The sequence below is a fragment of the Sinocyclocheilus grahami genome, unplaced genomic scaffold, assembly GCF_001515645.1.
Source record: "Sinocyclocheilus grahami isolate Dianchi unplaced genomic scaffold, SAMN03320097.WGS_v1.1 scaffold3.1, whole genome shotgun sequence".
Classification (NCBI taxonomy): Eukaryota; Metazoa; Chordata; class Actinopteri; order Cypriniformes; family Cyprinidae; genus Sinocyclocheilus; species Sinocyclocheilus grahami.
Window position 1 is genome coordinate 4,107,999 of NW_015505182.1, and position 20,098 is coordinate 4,128,096.

Consider the following 20,098-nt stretch of genomic DNA (forward strand, 5'->3'; position numbering starts at 1 on the left):
GAGTGACTGCATTTACATATGCATTTACACCCCCCCCCCCCCCCCCAAAAGGTTAGGTCATTATTTATTAGTCAGCTTCATATACAGTGCAGCATCATAAAATATAATTTCACAGCTGTTAGCATTTCCCCCCTTCCTTGTTACTTGACACCTGAGACTGCTGATAAGGTTCTCTCTGTCTTTGCAGGTGTTTGTATGTAGATGTTACAACCACATGAGGCCGTGCATATGTGATATGTATTCTTCAGTGCGGGTCTTCTCCATCCTTTCTGATGTACTCTCATCCAATCCACTGTGCTGAGCTATGATGTCTTTGAAAATGCGTATACTCGCAGCTTGACCTCCTGCAAGGTTCACTGCATGAGGCCCAACCTGTGGATATTTCATATATTTATGACCTATTCTGTACTTGTGGTAATGTTATCTGCAGCCTAAATCATAGTTAGCGTGCAGGTGTTATCTAGAAATGACTCAGTGATGACTCATAGTACGATGACTCACTCAAATGTTTTCACCTCATACCACACATAATAATACATAACAAGAACATAACAGCACCTGAAGTGCTGCATATTGTCCCATCATGTAGAGGGGGCATCCTGCTGTCCACTGCAGTGATTCTGTTATGCATGGCCAGCCCTCCAGAACCTGTCAAGCAGGAAATGCTTAACTTTTGTACAGTTGTGCACATGAATAATTAAAATAACTTTTCAGCATTTTAAAAACCTGCTGTATTTGATACACATTTCTTAAACTTCTAAATTATCAACATGATCAAAATTGATTGAAAAACGTGTTGTACACAATCTACTACATGTCTTCTGTCATCTAATTGATAGTTCATACTTTTTAGCAAGTCAAAGGTCTTTAGGTTGTGGTACACCATTTTGAATTCTTTATATTGTAGTAATATTTCAAGATGAGCACTTACTGGACTGAATCAACTTTACTTGATTACCCATACATGATTTTTTAGAAAATTTAAAAATGTGACTATCAAATATGATACATCAGGCTTTTAAAGAAAATTTATTTTTATTTATTGTAATGCATTTCATTAAATGAAAACTACAAAGCTTTGATTATGATACTAAGGATTTATGAGCCACAAAATCCTGATGTATCAAATATGATACTTAACAACAAGGGTTAAAATTCTGGTCTATTACCATGTAAGTATATAGTGTAATAATGTATTTATGTTTGTATTATGATTCTTATGTTGAACCCCAGTTTTAAAGTTATTGGTTAAGTACAAACTTGAAATGTCCACTTGCTCACTTGAATGGGGAATTTTGTCATGATGTCAGAGAGTAAAGGGTCCTGGGTAGCATCCAGTTTGCAGCCTGTTGCCAGCCAAATCTTTTCTCCACCCCATTGTTCTCCACTGCACAAGGAAACCCTCCAACGCTGTGACTGATAACACCATTTAGCTTCAGCCACCTTGGGGTAAAGACATTTTAAATAATAAAATATTAATTACATTTAATTAAGAAATCTAGTAACTTGGTTTGCACTGCTAGACTCTTTGAACTTTGTGCTCAGCTGTTAATGACTCATGACATGTAGCATCCCACTTGAGCATAGCTGCCTCACAATATAGCCAAACGATTTTGACACACCTGGCAATGAGCTCTGATCAGGAGCTGGCCACTCTGAATGAAAGGCTGAAGTTGTGCGTAGGCCTCAGGGGTCACTGCTCCTCCTTTCCTGGCTTGTTTAATCATCGCTAGCCTCTTGTGAAGACTTCTTTCATTATAGAACTGCCTTAAGTAGGCCAGGCCATCCATCTTGATCCCATGCTCAACGTGGGAATAGCGTCCAATCAGACTCTCTATATCCCCAACGTCAAACTGCTTCAACTGAGAGAGAGAGAGAGTAAAGTTTGTTATTTTAAATTAATAAATTAATTAAGCAATGGTGCTGATTTTTTGCTTCTTCGAGATTGAAGAAAGAGGGGTGGTGGGATTAATTTGGTGGTTCATATATCTGACATAATTTCTACAATGGCCAACATCACCTAGAGCACCTTTTAATAAACATTCCATGTCCATTCATTTATTTGGCAGGTAGCAGGTTGTTAATCTCAAAATAAACCCCTTCAGGGTGATACGCGACCCCTAAACTATTGTTAGGGATTATTTGGCAGTTATGATCAGTCGATTTTACATTTTCCTTTATGTAGCTATGTTTACACTCAATTTACCTGTAAGTGTTTTCGTAAGACCCAGGTCACATGACATGCACCCTGCTTTAGCGCAATTGAGATAATATGGGCGCTGGTCAGACCTCCACCTACCACCATCACTCTCTGACCCATCTGACACACATGAGGACAACCTGAGGAAAAGTGCGTATTCATCATCTTACATTATTCAAATATAGTATGTATTTAGTTATTTTTTGCTTCATATCTGGCTGATCAGGAATTGATAACATTTAGAAACTCACCTGAGGAGGATTCACCCATCTTTTCATCTGTACAGAAGTAATGCATGAGCTGCACTGTGTGTTGTAGACTTTCCTCTGGGTAACTCTCCTGTATTGCCCGCACCCAACATGGGATGTTTGCCATCTGCGCCCTGGAAGGTCCAGTCGCCATGATAACTGTTTTTGCCTCTATATTTTCCCCAGTGTGTAGTGTCACCTTGAAAAACTTAACCTTGCTCTCATCCTCAATTAAGACTGGGATGATTCTGTCCACTGTGGCTCGGATTAAGACACTGTCCAGGTCAAATTTGCGTACCTAGGTGGAAGTCCTTTGCAATGTAATCCATAATCTATTGTTATTTCATAGAGCATTTATAATTTGACTTTTAAAGTTAGTTTAGTATTAAAACACATTGCACTTAGCATTCCAAATTAGATATTTGATCATGTTATAGCTGAAACTCAATTTCTCATAATGCTCAGAGCATCATGCAGCACAGTTTTTCTTAATACCAGTAGTGCTGTTAAAGCAACTGTATGTAGTTTTGTGTAGGTTTGCGACTTTAGAGCCCCCCTACAGTTAAAAGAGTGGAATTCACTGTCGTAAATATAACACTGCCGTAATTACTGTGGACAGCTGCACTTACATTTGTTGCTGCCGTAAAGCAATCCACCCTTTTCGGGGAATTTCATACCCGCTCACCAATCTTACATATACTTGAAGAACAGCCATTTGTGAGGGAGTGTGAGAAAGAAGCCAACATCATCCTTATTAGAAGTCAGTGTACCATCAGAATGACTTTGAATGATTAGGCTATACTTGAAGAAAAACAAACTTACATTCAGTTGCTTTAAAACCAAGCAGTCCAGTCGGTTTATGAATTATTGTTAGTAAGGCATTCTGTTGCATGATGTTCAGACCTGTTCCTGGAAGAAGTCAATACTGAGTTGTGTTCCTGGAAGACTGAAATACAGGTTTTTCTGTAGGCCCTTTGTTGTGCTAAGAAGCTTTTTGTCCTTCTTTCCCAGGCGATTGTCGTTAAAAAATGCATTCTCATCCTGAATATACATTTTCTCAGGTAAACAGTTCAGCTCATCCTCCCGATTTTGCTCCAGCACAAAGTCCTGCAAGGCCTTCTGAGATTGTACACAGATGCACAAACTATTAGTCCTTTTGATAGACAACATATTTGTAATGTTTATTTCTTGGTTTGCATTATTGTTTATACATTGTTCGCGTCTGACCATCTGTTCATCTGTTGTATTTTCTTATAACAAAGTACTATAACAATTTTTATGCTTTAAATCAGGGATTTCCAAACTTTTTTTGTCAGTCGAAGCCCTTTGACCTAAATATGTTTACTTGAAGTTTTCTTTTGAAGTTTTCCTTTTTCCTTTTAGATTTTAAAGGTGACATATTATGCCCCTTTTTACAATATGTGATATAAGTCTCTGGTGTCCCCAGAATATGTCTGTGGAGTTTCAGCTCAAAAAACTGAAAAGATATGTATTTAATCTGTACCTATCTGTATTTATGTTATCTGTATGCACCAAGGGTCTGAGAGTAACGCAATTTCAATTCTCTGTGTGTATGTGCTGTACATGTGGAAGAATTGACAATAAAGCAGACTTGACTTGACTTGATATGTCACCTTTAAGTTAACATTTCAATAGTTGAATAACACATGCTGTTCACGGTTCTCTGATGTTAGTTAATTGTCATAATTGTCAAATTATGTTTAGTTAGACAAACTAAATTTCAGCATTATAGTAAATGTTTTATTTGAGTTGTTTTTCAATTAAAATTATTTAGTTTATTTTTCCATTCTTATCCAGTTATTTAGCTTCTCATAAATTTACGAACCCTCAGTTTGGAAATCCTGCTTGAACTTTTTCGAAGAGTAGAGTATTTCAAAAGCACACGTTATCAAAACGGAGATGCAGATGTCAACACATGCTCTCCAGTGCTAAGTTACCTTGTTAAATGGATCGGTGTGCACCAGCGTGTGTGATCGAAGGTGAGGGATGTTCAGGGCGGTAAACTGACTTTCCCACAGTGATGTCCATTTTCCATAAGAATCCACCACTTTGAAATGCAGCGGAGGACATGGCAGATATTTGGCTTCATTCTTTGTGTCAAGCACTGGCCCTGTTGGAAAGAAGATCTAAATCGGTCTGTGATTATAGGATATATGCATAGAAAAATAAACCATAACCAATCTGTTGTCCTTTTTACACACTGCTTGACTCACTGATGGGTTGTCTCTTTTTGTTTTTGTAGTCTACACTTTTAGCTTTAGTTTTGCTCAGCTGAATTCCCTGAAGGATGTCAGCACTAGATTGGCAGAGAGGTTTTTCAGGCTTTGAGAGCAGAGTAGCGAGGGTTAAAGCATGAGGACCTCCTCCAATTATTAAAACATCCAACATCCCTAAAGAGAAAGAGAGAGAGATGGAGGGAAGAGCTAATGAAAGCAAGCAAGAGAAAACAGCAAAGGAGAATTAATGTTTGCATGTCTCCTCTAGTTGAATGGTCTTACTAGTTAGGAAAATAGAACAATCTTGTACTTGCTTATGAGGTCTGTTTCCTCAAGATGAAGAGCAGTTGGTTGACGAAGTGACCTGTTGGACAAACAGTTTTTGGATTGGGAATAGTGTGGCACGTGTTACACTCTATAGATACTTTGGCTCATGATTGGCTGTCTGACTGAGTGTCGGTCTCAGAATAGCTCTGTCCTAGAGCAGAGGGGCTTAATTTTAGCTCACACTCATCACTGTTATCTAAACAAGAAAGATGTGTAAATACTGAACATTTTGGTATCTCCAAATCTCCAAAATATAAAATGACCATTTAACATTTTATAAAATATTGTTGGATTGGATATTCTGGATTGTTATTAGTAGTAACTCTGAAGGATATTTGATGCTACAAGTTTGTTGTTTGCTATATCAGAATTGTTATTATTAATTACTAACAAACATTAAATAAATGATCCAGATCAATGCCAGATATGGACATAGTTGTTTGTTTTGTATAGATGTGGTCTGTTGTAGCAGCTACATGATCGATTCAGAGAGGAACCTCTATTTTGATGTGCCAAACTGCTTGAGTGAGTATGTTTGTATGTATGAGTGTCAGCCTCAAAAATGTGGCTCTGAAGGTTTTTCTGAAGGTTTTGAGGATGTTTATTAATATTTTACATTGTGGTTTGAGTCAAAGCACCATGTAGTTCCTCTGGTATAATTTTGGCAATCATGTATGCATTGGTTGGTGTGTGTGGTGGTGGAATGGCGTAAAACTGTCTGGTGACTTTTTGGCAGGGAACCACAGTATCAAAATATCATATGTAATGTTTGAACCATGTTAGCAAAACTATCAATGTAAAATGAAATATTTCTTTCAAAAATAGTATTCCTCTCCAGTGAGCTGCCACTTTGAAATGTTCTTGTATGGGAAAAAAAGCTAAATACAAATTCTTCAAATGTTCTCTTATTGTGTTTTTTCCAGAAATATTCTCGATTCCTTTATTCCTGTCAGAGACATATGTATAGTTACTCTTTCCTTAGTCCTTCTAACTGATATTTGTTATGTTTCATGCTAAAAACTAGCATTCAGCATTGAAAAAGAAAATTATGAGTTTAGTCTTATGTGGACAGATGTACATCAGCAGTTGGACAAATGTCCACTAGAGGGAGACATGGACATGTCCAACTTATTCGTCACTGTGTTTTGGGGGTTGTTAGCCCAGTCTGTTGCTTTATTTCATTTTTGTTCTTTTATTTTTATTGTTTCATCTTATTTCTCCATTCTCATTAAATATTTATCTGCCAACCACTTTCTACCTCTTTCTCATCAAATTTTTAAACCTACCTTCTTTCTCCCACCATTCATTAATATCCAGTAAAACCGGATATGCCGTTTTTATTTTATTTTGTTACGTTTTGGCCTGAGGCTGAGCTCCATGTTAGAGAAAGTGTAGTCTTGCTCAGCATCATGTTTAGGGACGTGAAGATGTGAAATTGATGTCCATGTTTTTGTATGTAAATTGTGATTGACCTGTGCATATTTCTCTTCTGATTCAGATGAGATGACTTTTTCACTGAAGAAAGCTTTATAATTACCTCTGTACACTACACAATGAATCTCTTATTTACATTGTATTTAGACTTTGTTATAATGAGAGGATTCACGAGTGTACAATACTCAGCACGGTACAAAAACAGTAAGTGGAATTTTACCTTTTAACACCTCTTTGGTCATTGCGTTCATGAAATCAACAGATATGTCTGTGATTGGTTACATTAAATGTTATTATTAAAGCTTCAATTGAGGGTGCTTACCAGCTACTAGCATGAACTGTTCCTTTAAGCTGAAACTAGACTTGTTTTGTTCGTTTGCAGAACTGTAATAAAAAGGACCTGAAAAGCATCTGTCCTGATGACCGAGAAAAATGGTCTCTTGTATTTTACATGTCTTGTGGGCGAGACAATCTCCGGCGTTTTGAGTCAGCTCTTTACAGAGGATGGTTTATCTACACAGAAAGGGTAGATAATAGAGTATTGGACATGCATAAAGAAGATCAGTTTGACTGTAAACAAGACAGTGCCTTCTCATTCATAATTCTGAGTGAGAATGGGTCATGTTAGAATTCAAGGTCTTGATATGGACATCACAGAATTGTGAAGAGTTTGTATAGTAGTGATAACTTATTACAAACTATTACAAACTATTTTAAGTATCAGTTTTGTATATCACACTTGTATATGACATTTTATAACTGGGAATTGTTCTCAAATTAACTTGCAATTCAAAATAATGATTATTCAAACCCAATCCTAACATAATGAACTGATCTTACTGATTCAAGCTGACATGACCATCCCTACTGAAGCCTACTGCTTCATTAAAAATGTCAATCAATTCTTTGGACTGGCATTTTGGAAAGAAGCAAATTGGTCAGATTAGTTTGTTAAGAGAATGTGCTGGAGACTGTTTAAGCGTTGGTTAAAGTTGCCACATGTTTTGGATGAGTTTAATTGTTAAGGTTGTCTTAGAGGAAGCAGCCTCTTCCAAAGAATGGTGTGTTGTACTGCCATCGCAGTAGTGAGTAGATATGTATCATACTATGAGCTGACGTTGTTTTGTTTTTTTGTCATCTTTTTTATATTCAGCTACTTTTAAACTGATGTTTGTAAACCAACACATGTAATTCATATTTATTTTTATTGCTAACTGCTTATAGTTACTTTTTGTGCTGAAATATTATAATTTTGTTGAAAAGATTAATTATAATCTTTTTTTAAACACAATGTGTGTCATTCCTGTATTTATATCAGCTATTATTTACATTTGTTAGTATAAGATAAAAGCTACTAACTACTTGCTTTTTCTGAATAAATGTATCATTTACTATATTAACGTGTGTTTATGTATTATGTTTCTGCTATAAAATCACAACAAAAAAGTTATGAATCAAGTTCAGTGCTTCAGCAATTGTTTCAGATTATATATATATATTCTCAAACATGGAAAACAGCAATAACGGCATTTGCCACAAAGACGTCGCTGCTGCCGGTGCAAATGCAACCAGGAAAACGAGGGAGAAATTGGTTCTCTAGGAACAACCCTGCCAGCTAGTTCCTAGAACGGTGTGAAAAACTGATTTTTTTTTTTCAAAATGCCCCCAATTTTAGTTCCCCCAAATGGACTTCCTAGAACTAAAACCATTCCTAGTTCCTGCAGTGCAAACACACCCAAAAAAAGGGTACTTCCATTAATGGTTCTAGGTTCCTCTGGAGAGAAAGCCCCTTAAGAGGCCCAACTCCTGCTGCAGAAAACACCCCCAAACCATGACAATTCCTCCTCCACCTTTCACTGACTTCTTTACACACTTTGGGTTCAGTCTTTCCCCAGTTTGATAAACATTGGACCAAAATAAATTAAACTTGCTTTCATCACTGAAGTGAATTTTGGAACAGTTTTCCTCTGTCCACACAACATGCTCCTCTAATCTAGCCTTTTGATTCTTTCTGCTGATGAGAGATTTGCTCACTGCAGAGTGTACTTTCAGTCCACATTCTCTTAAATGTCAAGACACTGTATGCCGAGACAGATCCTTACCCTGTTCAGTACTGAACTGGCGAGCAATTCCAGCTGCAGTGTTGAACCGATTCCCCATTGAGATTCTCCGCATTATTCTGTTTTCTCGTGCATTTGTCTTTCATGGACAACCAGCCTTTTTGAGGGGCTTGAATGAGATAGTGACATTGTAAAGATGCAATATTCTAGAAATCGCAGATTTGGAACAATCCATTTTTCTTGCTATGGCAGCTATTGACCTTCATCTGGACAACCTGCTGTTGGAGGGTTTCAGTCACTTTAGATTGGCTCACCGTTTTGCAAAGTCAGTGAAAACTTAGGCTACAGTAGATGGGGAACCGATTGCTCCCCCATGATATTTTGTAAACTGTATATATGACAAAGAACTGCACAGATGCAGATATTATAACAATCTATCGATAAACACACCTTGTCCTCTCGCTCTGCGCCGCCGCAGTCTGCGGATTGAAAAAGAAGCGCTGAAAGACGGGGAGGAGCAGATCGAAGTCTGCCGCCGTTTTCAGATGAAATTTGAAGGGGAATGAGGCGATCACGAATTCGTGTAGTTTATGGAGCTAATCGCAAAATTTTAGGTGGGCTGGGTAGTCATTTTAGCTATAGACCCCCTAAAAATGGCCTAGCGACGCCCATGGACTAAGCAGTGACCTTGAAACTTAGGAAATTATTGGTTGTTCTCTCATTTTGATCTCCACTATTTTAAAATAATATAAATCTGTTTTTTACACTTCCTAAAAGAATGTCATTGAACATATGTTAATCAAAATAACTTTATACTAATTCTTATTCGATTTAGTGTGTAAACATATTTATGATTACACATTTTATTAATCACATTTAATCTTAAGAATCCTGCGTAATTACATTCACAAAAAATTACTTTAAATAATGTTACTAATTATATGAAGGAAATAGCTTAATTTAGTTGTTTTTATGAAAGATTTTGATTAAGAATATGAATAAAATTATTTTGTAGGTCATAACTGTCAGTGCCCTAAAGTGCCCTATGATGCAATTCCAATATAAAATGTGCTATTGGCAAGAATTGCATCATCTTTGTCACTAAACTGGTTATAAGCCAACACTCTTCATTTTTAGGGCAAAACAATGATTCATTTCTGATGTGTTTCCCCTTCAATAGGCTAATTACTTCTTCATGTTGAACGCCCCAGCAGTAGGAAGATCCCCACGTTTACCACTAGTCTCATTACCAACAGCCAAACTGTGACCTTTTCTACCTCCATTAACCACTTTGTCTCAGGTCGGCATAGAGGGGAAGAAAAGAACAACTTTTTTTCAAGTTCACACTTTTTAACAAAATAATTATGTGTTATTACCTCATGCCTTTTATAGGCATCTAGGCTTAATAAGTGAACGTTTGAAATTACTGCTGAGTATGTTTTGGTAATGATGCTAAGAGCCAGTTTTGTCCAACCTCTTCGAATTACGTTTGTGTTTTCCCCACCAACACACCATCAATTTTTCCAGCCAAACCCCACGCTTTGGTGTATATGTCTAGTTACTTCCTCTTCCTCCCGCATGAGGGCTTTGACATTGAAAAAGCAGCGTTTCAAACGCAGGTTTCTCACATCCTTTTTATCAGCGCTGAGATCAACATGGAAGCAGAGGTATGTAGCAATTTGATATTTTGTAGCTGGTGTAAATATAAATACATATTTCGCAAAAGCATTTTACAATAAATAGCAATTGATCAATGTCTATATACATTTTCAGTAAGGGAGATAAACTCCAGATGATAAGTAGTGCAAAAACGTAGGCATTTTCTGATTTCCTAGTTCACTTTTACTTAATATGCTCTTTCACTTCTCTGTTCATTTAACCTGTATAAATGTTACGGGAAAGAGAAATTAAATTGTCATGTTTACTACGACCTTTCCGCCTAACGTTAGTCAGGAAACTCAGTGACACGTGTGACCGCGTTGAGGTTGGCATTTGAAACAAACACATTCAAGAGATCACCTTTTGACTCAACTAAAGCAATTCATCTCCTCTCGTAGACTGTACGTCATCCGAGCACTGAAAAAGCTCAATCGGAGGCCACCCAATGCAATAAAAAGATGTTGAAATGCATGAGATTCAGCCTGTCCATGGAAGACACTGAGTTGGGTGCGCTTCAGGAACCAGAGCATCCACAGCCAGAGCAGAAAGAGAAGGACATGGAGGACAACTGTTTCGTGGATGACGATGTGCTTCGTTCCCTGGCAAACATGAGCTTGAATCTGATGGTTGATCAAGACTTTGATGCTGACAACCCTTTCTGCAACGGTGATTGGCAGCTTAATGAAGGCAAGATCGTGGCCGAGACAGCTGACATTGCCTACAGTAAGAATGATTTATTCTTCTCCGTTTTTATTCATTTTGAAGTGTCTAATGTTGAAATGTCCATTTCTTTCATAAGAAAATGGAAGTTCTGGTTGTAATATTCTGCTACCTTTTTTCAGTTTCTGCACAAATTTGGAAAGTAATTAAAGAGCAAAACAATTTGTTCCTGAAGACACTCAAAGGATGCAATTATGTTGCATCAAAACAGAACGAGATATGTTTGGAAAAAACCATGTCAGGTTTGCATCAAATAATGAAAATCATATTTTTATTATTACCTTGTGACAGTATTTTAAAATGAGATTTTCCACAAATTTCACTTTTTTTCCCCCCAGCAAAAATCACCATCTTTCATGGCACCTTCCTTGGCATGGTCACCAGTGACAGAGACTCAGGTGTTCCTGTTGTGCTGAACTTCACAGGCACAGACAACTTCCTCTGCTGCACCGGCCAAGGAGAAGACAAGATATTAACAATCAAAGTAAGCTTTCAATAATCTGTTTCTTGATTTTTGCAAGGGTTGCATAGTGGGGCATTGCTCTGCAAGTTACAAAAATATGTTTATTGTGCTCCAATATAGTATTACACTTCCTGTGTAATCAGTCTTCCTGTTCAACTTCAACAGCAAACCAACTTTTTTTATGTTTATTTCAGGCGTATGACAGAACAAATATACACATTTCTGCAGATGACCCAGAAAAATCATCCCTTATTTTCTACATGGCTCAAAAGTGTGATGGTCTCCGGTATTTTGAGTCAGCGCTCCACAGAGGATGGTTCATTCACACTGTAAATGATGTTGTTGTGAAAATGAAAAGAGGCAATAATACATCCAGCAGTTGCTTTGTCTTAGAGTGAGACCACAGAACCCGCTGGATATTGAAACATCTTATTTAAGGATTTTATTCAGAATGTTCATAGTATTTTTAAAATACATAGAGTACTTTATGAATATATTTATAATATTAACCTCTATTTACATTTGCCCGTATAAGCTACTAAAAATTTGAGCTTTCCCATTGGTTAAAATATAAATTTACTCTATCACATTATAATGTGTTCATGTAGCTTTCTACACTTTTAATATCAAGCATTTAAATAAAACATTTCCAAGGGAAAAAAAAATATTTTTATTCTATTGGAAAAAACAAAACGTTTCCAAAAGCAGGCAATGGTGTAGATGCTTTCCCCACCCCCCTTCCCCCATCGCTCTCACATTTTTGAAAGCACCTATTTCTTTATAGTCCGGTTTGTTCAATGTCTTCCTCAAAGGCTTTGTTCTCTTCTCCATCTGAATTCTCATATGGGTTCACAGTCTCGTCAGCCTTCTTTGTTTTCCTGAAAAGAAAAAAAAGTTTTGCACAAATGTAAGCAATTAGATATTCTAAATAAAGATCTTGTATGGATTTAATTCATAGGAATTATTTAGTTTTTTAAACCCCATATTTTACTATTTCTATAGAAATTAATTACCGGTATTATAATGTGTAACATTTCTAACTTTGATGCTAAAAATAAAGTGCTTATTGCATTGTACCATTGTTGGATCATGTCATCTTTGTGTAATTTTTAATCATTGTCCACAATGCATATAGCTGTTATGATGATGCAGTTCTACCAAACATGTCAGTGTTTTAATATGGACAAGAATGACAATCTTCACTGACACTGAACTGGCTCTAAGTTGCTTTCAATCATTGACTCATTGTTGAAGTGTTTCACCTGCAGTACTTACTTCTTCCTGTTTAATATCCCTGTGGTAATGAGGTAGATCCCCCCAAACACAGTTACGCCCATTACGACTCCAAATACCACCAGCCAAACTGTGATTTTTTCCTCTTTGGGTGGAGCTAATGTTGCTTGCAGCCCAACAAATTCCAGCGTTTCATCATTGAGTAAAAATGCACCATTGATGCGTTCTCTGGACAACCTGTGAAGAGTTAAAAAGGGAAATTCCCTGGAGCTGCTCAAGCTCTCCTTAATTATGTCATGGCACCCAATATTCATACACTCTATAATTAGTTTAAAAATATTATATAGTTATAAAATATATTTAAAAATATAGTATATGGTATGGTTTTCGAGAAATACCAGATAGCTGCCTCTACATCTGCTTTGGGAATGACTGTGTCTGGTTTGGTTGGATCCATCACAACGAAATAAAAATAAATTCTGGCCGTTTCATTGTATGTGTTGATATTCTCTGGCCTGTGCGCAACAAATATGTTGTGCAATGTCACAATGACAATGATTCAATCACACTCTGAAATGTGCAATTAGTGAAGGATAAGAAGAGATAATACTTGCATGAAATTCATTTCTATTCCCTTTTCTTCCAAGTAGTACTGGCGCATGGCAAAGCCCATAGTGGACTTAAAGAGATACATTTCATTTGCATTCCAAGTGTACTGGAGATTAAAAATGACAGCAATTAGCAAAGGCAAATTCCATTTCTATCTGTAAATCATTGTTTGTTCAAAATTAAAAGAGGCTTACTGCATCATCTCCCATGGCAGAGTTTAGGCGTATTCTGACTTTGAATGCATTTGAATCATCTTTATTTACAGAAGATGCTGTGAATAAGTAAATACACTTAATGATTTATTTAATTTTTTCAATATATAGTATGTGGTCATATCAGTACTTGCACTGATGAATGAAGATTATATAATAGCTGAATTTATTATAAGAATCTAAAGAAATGTAATGTTTATGTTCAAATGAAATACTAACTTATGTTAATATTGACATCCCAGCCAGGCACTCTGTTGTTCTTCTGGTTCCCCTCCTTTAGCCAGTCCATGAGAGTGCTGAAGTAATGTAGCAGTGGCTGAGAGTCCATCCTCGTGGTTCCTGCAACATCTTCCAGAGCATGAGTCCAAGACAAGGATCTGCCTAACTCAAGCATATGCCTGCAGACCAAAATATTTTTGTTTGTTTATAGCAGTTATATTTATCCTAAAATTAAAGAATATAGGAGTTATTAATAGAACATACATCATTCTGCATACCCGAGTTTGTTACCAGCTTTGGTTGAGTTTGTAATGTCGCATTTATAAAGGGGACCGGTGTGGCCAGCTGCCTCACATAAGGCCTCTTGAAACTGGAACTGATATATGGTTCTGGTAAAGTACCTATTAGAGAAACAAGACATGGCTATTCATATGGCTATTAGCCTATGTGACATTATTTCTTGCCGTTTTAAATTCCTTTAAAATAAATATTGCATTACACAAAGAAAGATTTGTTAAAATTCGGGTTATACACATTTTTTGATACAGAATTCCCAATTCATTTAAAAATAGCAAGCTCTCAATTTGACTCACACTCAGGTATATCTTAGCAGGGCTGCCAAGTCTTACTTACGCATTCAGCGTGAAACTCTCGCAATTGACACTGTTCTCATGCTCTACGCCACATATCCATTTTATCACGCAGTGCAAAGCACCCTCAAAACCTCAAGAACTCCCTCAGGTTAAACTGCAATAATAAGCTATTAGCGAAACAATCTGGCAACCTCTCCATTGCGTATTAGTGTTTGTGTATTAGTTTAGCAATGGACAGGAGAAAGATACACTATATGGACAAAAGTATTGGGACACCCCCTTCTAATTAATAGGTTTGACTACTATAGTAATTTCCATGAGTACAAATCTTAATGTTTAAACATATAATGATATTCTATGGAATTGTGTGCTTCTAATTGTATAGCAACAGTTTGGACAGGACCCTTTTCTATTCTAACATGACAATGCCTCTGTGTATAAGAGAAGGTTCAAAAAGAAATGATTGATTCGGTCAGTGTGGAAGAACTCGACAGGTCTGCAGAAAGCCAAGTCTTAATCCCAGCTGAACACCTCTGGTGTGACTTTAAATGCAGACCTTGAGCCAAAAACTCATCACCAAACACCAATGACTTGTACATACACTATATGGACAAAAGTATTGGGACACCCCTTTCTTTAGAACTGAAAAAGGCACTTACAAAACTGTGGCAACAAAGATGGAAAAATAATTCATGTATTTAAAAATTGTATTACCAAATGTAATTAATTATTTTCAAGCGATTTATCTTAGATGATAACCACTATGTTCAAAGTGTATGTGTGAGAGAGACACAGAGATTTGCAGTTTGTGAACACAGAGCAGGATAGAGTACAAGAGAGAGGAAACAGTAACAGTATTGATCGTATAACAGCTGAGTGTTAAGAGATTCATCTGTAGAAGGGAGACAAATAGCATCAAATACATTACTGTATACCTTGTGATACTGTCATACGGTACAGTGACAACATTTACTGTATTGGCAGCAAACTCTGTTCTAGCACAAAACCTCATGGCTGTGTCAAACTACATGGGCTAACTTTTGATGACACACTGAATAGGTACAATTACAAACAAAAAAAATTATATCAATTAAGTTACATTCTATTTTCTAATGCATCAACTGAAATCTGTGTTACTGCAACTATTTCAGCAAGAAAGGTGATTTGCAATGTATCTCGCATTGTTTGCTGTTGAATGAACTGTTGTTCATTCAGAATTTTCTGTTGTGTTTCAGTGAAACAAACCAAACCAAATTAATCAATATTTTCAAAGAGTGAGTATGTGGACTGAAAATGTGTAGGCCTCTAACTGTGATGAAAACATGAGATCTGGTTTCAAAAGCTGTGTTACAAGTTTGATCAGTTTGGATTTCTGTAATAAGAATTTTGAAAATGTACCCCTTACTTGTGAAAATAATAGTGCTGTGCTTGATACATCGATACGACGATGTATCGACACAGAGATTTGATATAGCTAGCCCTGTATCGATATTGTGACACGTGTGCAGCAGTGGACCGCGCTTAATTTGAATACAAGAACAAAGTTTAAAATGGAGCAGAAAAGTGTGAGGTTTCTAAAAAAATTATGAATAGAGAATAATATATAGGCTATAACTAGGTTTAATCTGGCCACAGAGGAACACAACTAGGTTGCCTGATATATAGAGACTTAATGCCCGAAACAGAGCTTCCCACTTGCGCAATACGGAAATATCTGCTAAATGTGTTACTTATCTTTGTCAACCTGGCAACCATGTGCAAGCGCGCTCTCTCTCCACTGTGGATAAACGAGCTTGCTTTCTGAAAACACCAGTTTTAGTTTTAGCTTGCAGTTTAGTGATCTCCACTTCAATATTCTATTCTCAGAAAAGTGTAATTCATCAAGAGTTCATTTATATGAGAGAGAGAGAGAGAGAGAGAGGCTGTTTATGTATGAATTACCACCGTTTTGCCACGTTTCTCTATTAACAGTAAAGCTGTGGCTTTAATTCCTTCAGAAACAATGATGTTACCAGCTCCTTGTTGAGAAAGATAATGTAGCTCTTGAGCGATTAAGCTATTTAGTTGATAAAATTGCAGGGCAGCGCTAAAAAGTTTGTTCCTGAATGTCTGAGTGCGGCCACAACGTGACCTGTGTGAGTGACTGAGCGTGTGTGTGCGTTAGATACAGAAGACGGTGCATTAGTTTAGAACTCTTCTAATTTTTATTTTTATTTTTTTTAAACGTAGAGAGTGTGTTAATTTGTGCAATGATAACCTACCAGCAATGTAAATATGATTTTTACAAATATATTAGAATGAGTAGCCTACATTACAATATAAATTTATTAGGAGTTCATTATTATTTATGGGCTTAAAAACAAGATGCAAAATATCAGAATATTGTACCTGGTGGGGAGTGCCCAATGTAAACATGAAACATATGCCACAGTACATAGATGGTACAGTTATGGAAGCCCTTCATAATACAGAGGTCAACTGCCTGCTCTGTCAGTAGTTAGAAACGGCACTATAGTATGCAGTTTAATAAACAGCTGTTATACTAAATTCTTCTGAGGTGAAGTGCAGTCCCGTATAGTGGCCTCTGTATCGTGATACGTATCGTATCGTGACTTTGCTGGTGATACACAGCCCTAGAAAATAAAGTGAATAAAAAAAAAAACCTGTAACAAAATACCCATAAGCAAATACCCCCACCCCACTTGCCGTGGGAATTCTCACTCCAAGCTAATTTCAAAAGTTGACAGTTATAATGTGCATTGTTTTTCAATATGAATAACATATGGTGGTGGTGTGGGGGGTGGGTGACTTGAAAAAAACCCTGGTCATTGAAAGAACCAGCTCATAAGAGTAATTTGTTTCGCCAATTGGGCTACACCGTTCGCTCTGCCCATTTTCTAATTCACTATAAAGAACCGGCTCAAAAGAGTCGTTTATTTCTGAAATTGGGCAACCCTGGTCAACACATATGTTTTGACTCAAAGAACCAGCTCGGGTCATTTGTTTCGGGAAGCAGGCTACATTGCACGTGCTGTATGTTTTGATTCACTAGAAAGAACCAAGTCAAAAGAGTCATTAGTATCGGGAGTCTGGCTACCCTAATATGTTTTAAATCAGTAAAAAGAACCAGCTCATATTTGTTTATGAATTGGACCTCATTGGTTGTGAAAATGTTTGCTCATCCATGCAGACCGTGAGAACAGCTCAATATAAAGATGATTATTGCCATTATTTAGCAATTTACTTTGTATTGCTTCACATTTTGAAGATCCTACAATGTGGGAACGTTGCTGAATGCAAGATTCAAATTATTTAGTTAAAAAAAATCAATATTGAGGTTTTAAGAATAGCAAATTCTGAAGTAATGATGACCGTGTTAAACCCAATGCTTTATCAATTCTACAGGTGACATTACCTGATAAAAGAAAAATCCCCAGACACATGGAAAAGGGCAGGTGGGTCACAGTAAGACTCATCTCTGGGCACAGCCTCAGCCACTCCAACTAGTTCTCTCCTGTGGTAACAAATGCTGTGATGAGCCATAGAGTCAAAGTTCAACTGAATAGGAGTTCATAATGTTTGGATTCTGATGATTTTTAATCTGTCTTCTGTCACTCACTTCATCTGCCACCAGCGGAGCATCCACTCATCTTTGGGGATGGTCTCTTTGAAGACTTGCCACCTCCATTCCTCCAGCATGTAGGTGAAAGGCAGAGTAGCCACGATGGTGAGGGCCTGCTTCAGAAGGAAGTTAATATCGGTCTCTGTAAATACGAATAATAATATTAATGTTTTTGGGTTTTGGTAGAGAATGTTTGTATGCTGAATTCAGTTTCTGGTTATTCAGATGAAGTCAGGCAGGTATTCCAATTGCACTTTACCATAGTCCTGTTTGAAGTCAGGAGGTAGAAGCCCCAGTGACTGCAGGTGAGAAGGAGTGGCAGCAGACAGGGACATGATCTCTCCCACAGCCTCATGGAAGCCTTCATTAGCACCATCTCTCAGCAGATATGAGTGGTGACGGTAAGCCATTTGGTACTGGTTATGACCCATCTCATGGTGAACAGTTAAGAAATCATCCATGTTCACTTTAGTGCACATTTTGATTCTGTAAAAAATAACAGCGTTGCTCTAAATAAATTGGCTAATTCTTGCTCAGAATGAGAACAGCAGCTAAAATAAAAAAAAATTGCTATTCTAACTGCTTTGTTTCAGAATCCTGAAAAACACATTACATTTTCCACAAAAATATTAAACAGCACAAATGTTTTCACCATCAATAATAAAAAGAAAATCAGCATATTAGAATGATTTATGAAGGATCATATGATACTGAAGACTGGAATAATGGCTACTGAAAATTCAGCTTTGCCATCACAGGAATAAATTACATTTTAACATATTAAAATAGAAAACAGCTATTTTCAATATTAATAATATTTCACAATATTACAGCCTTTTATCTGTATTTTTGTTCAAATAATTGCAGCCTTAGTGAGGCAAAGTGAAGAATATAAATCTAACACATTAGAAACAATGAGTTCTTTTCAGAAAAGCATCAAAAGGAAATATTATTTTAAATAATTAAACAGAATTCAGTTGTTTAAAATTGTATCTTATCTTCTTGTTAAAGGGGTCATGTGATGCGATTTCAAGTTTTCCTTTCTCTTTGGAGTGTTACAAGCTCTTGGTGCATAAAGAAGATCTGTAAAGTTGCAAAGACTAAAGTCTCAAATCCAAAGAGATATTCTTTATAAAAGTTAAGTCAACCACGCCTACCTAAAACGGCTCGTTCTAACACGCCCCCACATGTGCTACTTATCTTTGTCAACCTGGCAACCCTGTGCTCACGCGCTCTCTCTCCACTGGATAAACACGCTTGCTTTCTGAAAACAGCGGTTAGCTTGCAGTTTAGCTATCTCCACTTCAAGTCTATTCTCAGAAAAGTGTGATTCATCAACTGTTCATTTATGACAGAGAGAGAGGCTGTGCATGCATGAATTACCACAGTTTTGCCGCGTTTCTCTATTAACAGTGAAGCTGTGGCTTTAATTCCTTTAGAAACAATGATGTTACCAGCTCCTTGTTGAGAAAGATAATGTAGCTCTTGAGCGATTAAGCTATTTAGTTGATAAAATTGCAGGGCAGCGCTAAAAAGTTTGTTCCTGAATGTCTGAGTGCGGCCACAACGTGACCTGTGTGAGTGACTGAGCGTGTGTGTGCGTTAGATACAGAAGACGGTGCATTAGTTTAGAACTCTTCTAATTTTTATTTTTATTTTTTTTAAACGTAGAGAGTGTGTTAATTTGTGCAATGATAACCTACCAGCAATGTAAATATGATTTTTACAAATATATTAGAATGAGTAGCCTACATTACAATATAAATTTATTAGGAGTTCATTATTATTTATGGGCTTAAAAACAAGATGCAAAATGAATGATTTATGAAGGATCATATGATACTGAAGACTGGAATAATGGCTACTGAAAATTCAGCTTTGCCATCACAGGAATAAATTACATTTTAACATATTAAAATAGAAAACAGCTATTTTCAATATTAATAATATTTCACAATATTACAGCCTTTTATCTGTATTTTTGTTCAAATAATTGCAGCCTTAGTGAGGCAAAGTGAAGAATATAAATCTAACACATTAGAAACAATGAGTTCTTTTCAGAAAAGCATCAAAAGGAAATATTATTTTAAATAATTAAACAGAATTCAGTTGTTTAAAATTGTATCTTATCTTCTTGTTAAAGGGGTCATGTGATGCGATTTCAAGTTTTCCTTTCTCTTTGGAGTGTTACAAGCTCTTGGTGCATAAAGAAGATCTGTAAAGTTGCAAAGACTAAAGTCTCAAATCCAAAGAGATATTCTT

At 36.6% G+C, this 20,098-nt stretch overlaps 3 protein-coding genes across 5 annotated transcripts in view; 1 reads left to right on the forward strand and 2 right to left on the reverse strand.

The window, feature by feature from the left end:
* Nucleotides 1-62: 62 nt before the first annotated feature.
* LOC107569467 (uncharacterized) lies at nt 63-5,065 on the reverse strand. 3 transcript variants are annotated; one of them, XM_016255603.1, is made up of 10 exons: nt 5,000-5,065; nt 4,683-4,859; nt 4,407-4,579; nt 3,352-3,567; nt 2,452-2,746; nt 2,207-2,340; nt 1,623-1,862; nt 1,282-1,443; nt 559-648; nt 63-372 (listed from the first exon to the last, which is right to left on the reverse strand). In XM_016255603.1, the coding sequence occupies exons 2-10, from the start codon at nt 4,855-4,857 to the stop codon at nt 205-207; spliced, it is 1,653 nt and encodes a 550-aa protein (XP_016111089.1). In that variant the 5' UTR covers nt 4,858-4,859; nt 5,000-5,065; the 3' UTR covers nt 63-204. The 3 variants fall into 3 exon arrangements, with proteins under 3 accessions (XP_016111089.1, XP_016111158.1, XP_016111216.1); XM_016255672.1 differs by having other exon boundaries at nt 4,996-5,063; XM_016255730.1 differs by having other exon boundaries at nt 4,683-4,892; nt 4,996-5,062.
* A 4,761-nt stretch (nt 5,066-9,826) lies between these two features.
* Nucleotides 9,827-11,754, forward strand: LOC107569759 (uncharacterized). Its single transcript, XM_016255949.1, has 5 exons — nt 9,827-10,173; nt 10,564-10,888; nt 11,008-11,127; nt 11,224-11,369; nt 11,543-11,754. The coding sequence occupies exons 1-5, from the start codon at nt 10,057-10,059 to the stop codon at nt 11,744-11,746; spliced, it is 912 nt and encodes a 303-aa protein (XP_016111435.1). The 5' UTR covers nt 9,827-10,056; the 3' UTR covers nt 11,747-11,754.
* Nucleotides 11,755-12,110: 356 nt separating this feature from the next.
* The window catches only part of LOC107569674 (angiotensin-converting enzyme 2-like), an 11,654-nt gene continuing 3,666 nt past the window's right edge, over nt 12,111-20,098 (reverse strand). Inside the window, exons 8-17 of the mRNA XM_016255839.1 lie at nt 18,096-18,322; nt 17,834-17,978; nt 17,630-17,728; nt 13,900-14,022; nt 13,622-13,800; nt 13,385-13,461; nt 13,196-13,296; nt 12,980-13,096; nt 12,624-12,818; nt 12,111-12,226 (exon numbers count right to left, since the gene is read on the reverse strand). Coding sequence (XP_016111325.1) covers nt 12,127-12,226; nt 12,624-12,818; nt 12,980-13,096; nt 13,196-13,296; nt 13,385-13,461; nt 13,622-13,800; nt 13,900-14,022; nt 17,630-17,728; nt 17,834-17,978; nt 18,096-18,322 — 1,363 coding nt within the window. The 3' untranslated portion in view covers nt 12,111-12,126. The remainder of the gene's footprint in view (nt 12,227-12,623; nt 12,819-12,979; nt 13,097-13,195; nt 13,297-13,384; nt 13,462-13,621; nt 13,801-13,899; nt 14,023-17,629; nt 17,729-17,833; nt 17,979-18,095; nt 18,323-20,098) is intronic.

What these genes read in the sequence shown, in the direction of transcription:
- LOC107569467 (XM_016255603.1), bottom strand. Translation starts at nt 4,857, where the DNA reads ATGTTGGATGTTTTAATAATTGGAGGAGGTCCTCATGCTTTAACCCTC. An exon ending in CAAAAAGAGACAACCCATCA is followed by an intron (nt 4,580 to 4,682) that starts GTGAGTCAAGCA and finishes TCTTTCCAACAG; the next exon opens with GGCCAGTGCTTGACACAAAG. An exon ending in TGATCAGAGCTCATTGCCAG is followed by an intron (nt 1,444 to 1,622) that starts GTGTGTCAAAAT and finishes CTTTACCCCAAG; the next exon opens with GTGGCTGAAGCTAAATGGTG.
- LOC107569759 (XM_016255949.1), top strand. Translation starts at nt 10,057, where the DNA reads ATGTCTAGTTACTTCCTCTTCCTCCCGCATGAGGGCTTTGACATTGAA. An exon ending in AGATCAACATGGAAGCAGAG is followed by an intron (nt 10,174 to 10,563) that starts GTATGTAGCAAT and finishes CTCCTCTCGTAG; the next exon opens with ACTGTACGTCATCCGAGCAC. An exon ending in TTTGGAAAAAACCATGTCAG is followed by an intron (nt 11,128 to 11,223) that starts GTTTGCATCAAA and finishes TTTTCCCCCCAG; the next exon opens with CAAAAATCACCATCTTTCAT.